General features: G+C 41.8%; 1 protein-coding gene across 1 annotated transcript in view; it reads right to left on the reverse strand.

Annotated features, from left to right (window-relative positions):
* The window catches only part of LOC115017746 (serine--tRNA ligase, mitochondrial-like), a 7,097-nt gene extending 5,407 nt beyond the window's left edge, over positions 1 to 1,690 (reverse strand). The window contains exon 1 of the mRNA XM_029446430.1: positions 1,687 to 1,690. Coding sequence (XP_029302290.1) covers positions 1,687 to 1,690 — 4 coding nt within the window. The remainder of the gene's footprint in view (positions 1 to 1,686) is intronic.
* Between the last annotated feature and the right edge of the window lie 810 nt (positions 1,691 to 2,500).

A 2,500-nucleotide genomic window follows, 5' to 3' on the forward strand; every position in this document is an offset into this window, starting at 1 on the left:
CACTTGTTGTTTTTTCCTTGCTGACCTTGCCCTTTACTGCCTTTGTAGGCTTCTCTGACTTAGTGCCGTCGAACCAGACACCTGCGCTTCTACCTGTGAGGTGTAACAGCGCTGCGCCTTCACACCTGTTTAACCTGACTCGTAAAAACACCGCTGATTTAGACACCGGGTGTGTATTTTAATACTTCCTTTATCCAGATAAGAAGGACAACAACAACTAAAAAAAATCAACTCAAGACTATAAACTCCACATTAAAACAAATATATAGCCAACTAAACAAGACCCGAGCTATGAGGCAGTTTCTCCATCCAAGTCGTGCGTAATAGCTGTGCGCACCGACGTCGCCAGGTGGAAGGTACCAAAAAGCAGCAGTTCCACAACCGTTCGGTCGTCTGCGGGCTGATGGGTGCTGGAAAGTGTAGGGGGGCCTGGAGGAGCCTGGTGTTGGAGGAGAGGATCTGGATCTGCACGGTGGACAAGTGAGGCGAGCAAGAAGAGGCTGGCTAATTAGAAGTAAACTCTTACCCAAGTAGACACACAGAGCCCTCCCTCTCCCTCTCTCTCTCTCTCTCTCTCTCTCTCTCTCTCTCTCTCTCTCTCTCTCTCTCTCTCTCTCTCTCGGGCGCGCTCACGCAAAAGCACGCGCACACACACATCCTGTTATGTATTCATGTTGGGCCTATAGTGATGAATATAAAGTGTTTAGGTTTATTTGTTCTTATATTTAAATTAGCTGACACGTGTTCATATATATTTATATCATTAGTAAAAGCTATTTTGAAAAAACGCAAAATTCAAAAAGAGAAAGAATTAGTTTGTTCGGCACTTTAAAGTTGTTTACTTCACACACTTATGGTGAATGTCCAATAACCCATTTTAGCCTTTTCCAGTCTTTTCCAGGTTTTCATTGTCATGAATCATTTTTTTCAAAATTGGCCTCCTAAAAATAATTGGGCGCCCCCGCCTGAGTGTGGAGGCAGAGGTAGAGCCACTGAGAGGGGGTACAGGCCGGATTAAAAGCAGCACAAAGACCGCGTTGTTCTGCTATTAAATCCCCTTCTGATCCCCGACATGCTCCCTCCGGCACATTCACCCATTCATTCACAGTCAATAATAATAATAATAATAAAGATAATAATAATATTAATGTTCTGCCTTATATCGTGTGTCACTGGTTGATTGTCATAATTGTTTGATAGACCTACATAAATGTTCTTTATGTCAATTTAGGAATGTAAATGAGGGATAATGTGTAACACAAACTATACTCGTGTAATTTGAAACAACAACAGGTAGGCCAACAAACACTAAAATATAAGGTTATATAACGGAATGTTTAATTTAGGGCAGAAGAGCGCACATTGCGTTGTATTTGATATTATTAGGATTATTTATATATGTCTTTATTTTACACTATTAAATCCTGGTCCAAGCGTCAGAGCTGAGGACACTACAGGTCATATTGTTGGATCCTTTTATTGTTTCCTCCGCAGTGTTGTCACAGAGGCCGTGTGTATGCGCGCACTGAGACGTGTCTCCTCTCTGGGAAGGTTTGTCCTGTGCCATCCTCTGCTGCGAGACAATTTCACAGTGTCCAAAGCCGATTCTCTGCGCTTGTTAATTGAATCGGATTTCTTATAGTTTAAAATCCACACACACACACACACGCACACACACACACAGACCCATGTAGCTACAGCCCAAACTGTATAAGGGGTTTATCTAGCTCTGTAAAGCCAAAGCGGAGATATAAAGACACACACAGAGCGACAGAGAGACTTTACCGGCGTGTTTGAACGTTTCTAAATCTCTAATAAAATGTCTTCACCTGCTGAGGTGAGTGTGTGTGTGGCTGTTTGAGTGTATGAGGCCTGTGAGTGTGTGTGTGTGTGTGTGTTGACGTTTGGATACCTCCCGTCTCCAGTGGACGCCTCACATCCAGGTACGCGATGTTTGTTTGTTTGTTTGCAGTTTTGTTGTTGTCGCTCGTGCAGCTCGAGGACAGACACTCGCGCTAACTGTGGGGAGTCTAACGACAAGAATGTCTCGAGACCTCATACTGACAGAAAGGGAGAAAAAAAAAAACCCGGCGCGAGAGACCTCAGATATGCCTCAGAGCGCGCGACACTTTGCGCAGCACTGCTGTGCACGCGCACACTTCACGCACCTGCTTCCCTCAGACTTTTGCATTTTAGATGTTCGGCTTGTACCTGAGAAATGTGTTCTTTATATTTAAACATGTATTTTAACAGTTATATGTTGTATTTAAAGGCCAAGCGAAGACTAGCGCAATAAATAATAAACACATTTAATAAACAATAAATAAATAAAGTCTGTTTTTAACTTTTACATATGATAATTGTCTTTTTGTCTTATATATATATAATTTTCAGCAGCCTTTAGGCTTTATTTAATACTAGCCTCCGATAAAAATAATATAAAATACCGTAAGTTAAGGTATATAATATATATATAATCAAGTAATTAGACGAATCCATG

This window comes from Cottoperca gobio, chromosome 13, assembly GCF_900634415.1.
Source record: "Cottoperca gobio chromosome 13, fCotGob3.1, whole genome shotgun sequence".
Classification (NCBI taxonomy): Eukaryota; Metazoa; Chordata; class Actinopteri; order Perciformes; family Bovichtidae; genus Cottoperca; species Cottoperca gobio.